The sequence below is a fragment of the Arachis stenosperma genome, chromosome 1 (genome assembly GCF_014773155.1).
Source record: "Arachis stenosperma cultivar V10309 chromosome 1, arast.V10309.gnm1.PFL2, whole genome shotgun sequence".
In the NCBI taxonomy this organism is placed as follows: domain Eukaryota; kingdom Viridiplantae; phylum Streptophyta; class Magnoliopsida; order Fabales; family Fabaceae; genus Arachis; species Arachis stenosperma.
Window position 1 is genome coordinate 9,859,996 of NC_080377.1, and position 2,321 is coordinate 9,862,316.

The 2,321-nt window shown below is 43.0% G+C and overlaps 1 protein-coding gene across 1 annotated transcript; it reads left to right on the forward strand.

The window, feature by feature from the left end:
* The first annotated feature begins 275 nt into the window (after positions 1-275).
* LOC130974940 (uncharacterized) lies at positions 276-2,053 on the forward strand. Its single transcript, XM_057899780.1, has 6 exons — positions 276-407; positions 503-622; positions 725-848; positions 1,023-1,685; positions 1,788-1,813; positions 1,874-2,053. Exons 1-6 carry the CDS (start codon positions 276-278, stop codon positions 2,051-2,053), a joined length of 1,245 nt encoding a protein of 414 aa, XP_057755763.1.
* Positions 2,054-2,321: the final 268 nt, after the last annotated feature.

A 2,321-nucleotide genomic window follows, 5' to 3' on the forward strand; every position in this document is an offset into this window, starting at 1 on the left:
GTTTGAGATCGAAATACGAAATTCTTTCATGGCTCTACAATGATTAGAAGGCACAGAAACAAGATTACCTCCCTTCAAAATGACAAGGGTGACTGGATAAACAATAAGATTACTTTGGAAAGTATGGCTACTACTTTCTTTTAGAATCTTTACTCTGACAGCCCTACTTATACCCCTTCCATTCTAAAGAATAGTTTTCCTGCTCTGAGTAGCTCCAACAACAACATCCTGGGCCAAAATGTGACTAACGAAGAAGTGAGAGATGTTATTTTGGTATGGACAGTTGGAAGGCACCTGGCAAGGATGGGCTTCAAGCCATCTTCTACCAGAGTCAGTGGAATAAAGTCGGCACTGATGTCTGTGAGCTGACTAAGAATTTCTTTAAAGACCCGAGCAAGATCAGAGAGGTAATGAGACGCTTATCACTCTCATCCCCAAAGTGGAACCAGTCTCACACTTAAGACAGCTAAGGCCCATCAGTCTTTGTAATGTTTCCTATAAGGTGGTTACTAAGATTATCGCAAACCAGTTGAGAAACGTGATGGACAAATTAGTTATGCCTAATCAGTGCAGTTTTGTTCCTGGTAGGCACAGCTCCGATAATATTATCATCAGTCAAGAGGTTATCCATTCTATGAGACAGAAAAAAGGAAAATAAGGCTGGATGGCTATCAAGTTTGACCTGGAAAAGGCGTATGATATGTTAAAGTGGTGCTTTATCAAGGAGACTCTTATAGATATTGGTCTTCCCCAGAACTTTGTTAATCTGATCATCTCTTGTATCTCGACCGCCGGGATGAGGATCCTTTGGAATAGGGAGGAACTGGAAGAATTTACACCTTCCAGAGGTATTAGACAAGGAGACCCCATTTCTCCGTATATTTTTGTGCTCTGTATTGAACGAATCTCCCAACTCATTAGTACAGCAATGGATCATGGCTTTTGGAAACCGATTTGACTCAAGAAGGATGGTCCCCCTATTTCTCACCTGTGCTTCACAGATGACATTATTTTGTTTGCAGAGGCCAATCTTGAACAAGCAAATGTCATTAATAAATGTCTCGAGGCTTTCTGTGATAGCTTGGGTCAGAGCATCAGTAAAGAGAAAACCAGGGTCTTCTTCTCAAAGAATTTGGGCCACACAGTACGATTAGAGTTGAGCAATGCTTTGCAGTTTGTTAGAACTGATGACCTAGGCAAATATTTAGGCGTTCCAATTCTCCATTCCAAAGTATCCAAACATACCTTTGAGGGCATTATCAACAAGCTTCATGCCAGGCTCAATTCTTGGAAAGCTTCATCCTTGTCCCTTGCGGGAAGAGTGACTCTGGTGAAATCTTTTCTCTCATCTATGCCATTATATAATATGCAATCTGCTGTTTTACCTTCCGCTACTTGTAATACTATTGACCGTATCTGCAAGAATTTTCTCTGGGGGAACACAGAACAAACCAAGAAAATACATCTTCCTAGTTGGAAGAAAGTCTGTGAACCTAAAAGCTGCGGAGGTCTAGATATTAGACATGCAAGCCAAATGAATCAAGCTTTCATGATGAAGGCGGGATGGGGACTTATTGAAAGAAAGGAGGCTCTTTGGGCTAGAGTACTCAGATCAAAATATGGCAGCGGCACGGATATCATCCCCAAGGTGAAAAGGAGACGGAATAGCTCAAATCTTTGGAAGGGTATCTGCTCTTCCTGAAAAAATGTCCAAAAAAACTGTATTTGGAGAGTTGGGGATGGTTCCCAAATTCGCTTCTGGGAGCACTATTGGATCCCCGGTGTAGGCAGTTTAAGTGCGACGGCAAACCAGGTTAGTAATAATGCCATCTATTCAGATATGCTAATAGATTTTCTCATTGTCTCAGGGTAGTGGGATGTTAGGAAGCTTCAAGAGATGCAACCGGAGGATATTGTCAACAGGATCGTAGGTATCTCTCCACCTTCCCCGTGGAAGGAAGCTGACTACATAGCTTGGGGATTTTCCTCAGATGGTCAATTCAGTATCAAGTCAGCGTATCAGAACCTCATGGAGACCCAAGTTACTCCCTAACAAGATCTTCCATTTAGTGTGGATGTGACAGGGCCCATAGCGTGTGAGAACCTTTCTTTGGCTGGTGGCACACAACGCTATCCTCACCAACTTGGAAAGAAGACGTAGACACTTAATCACGGATGGCGCTTGCCCTTGGTGCCGGCACCATGAAGAGTCAGCCACCCATGTCCTTCGGGATTGTTTCTACGCTAGAAGAGTATGGCAAAGGCTTATCCCACCTAATGGCATCAACTCCTTCTTCATCACTAGCCTCAACGATTGGTTA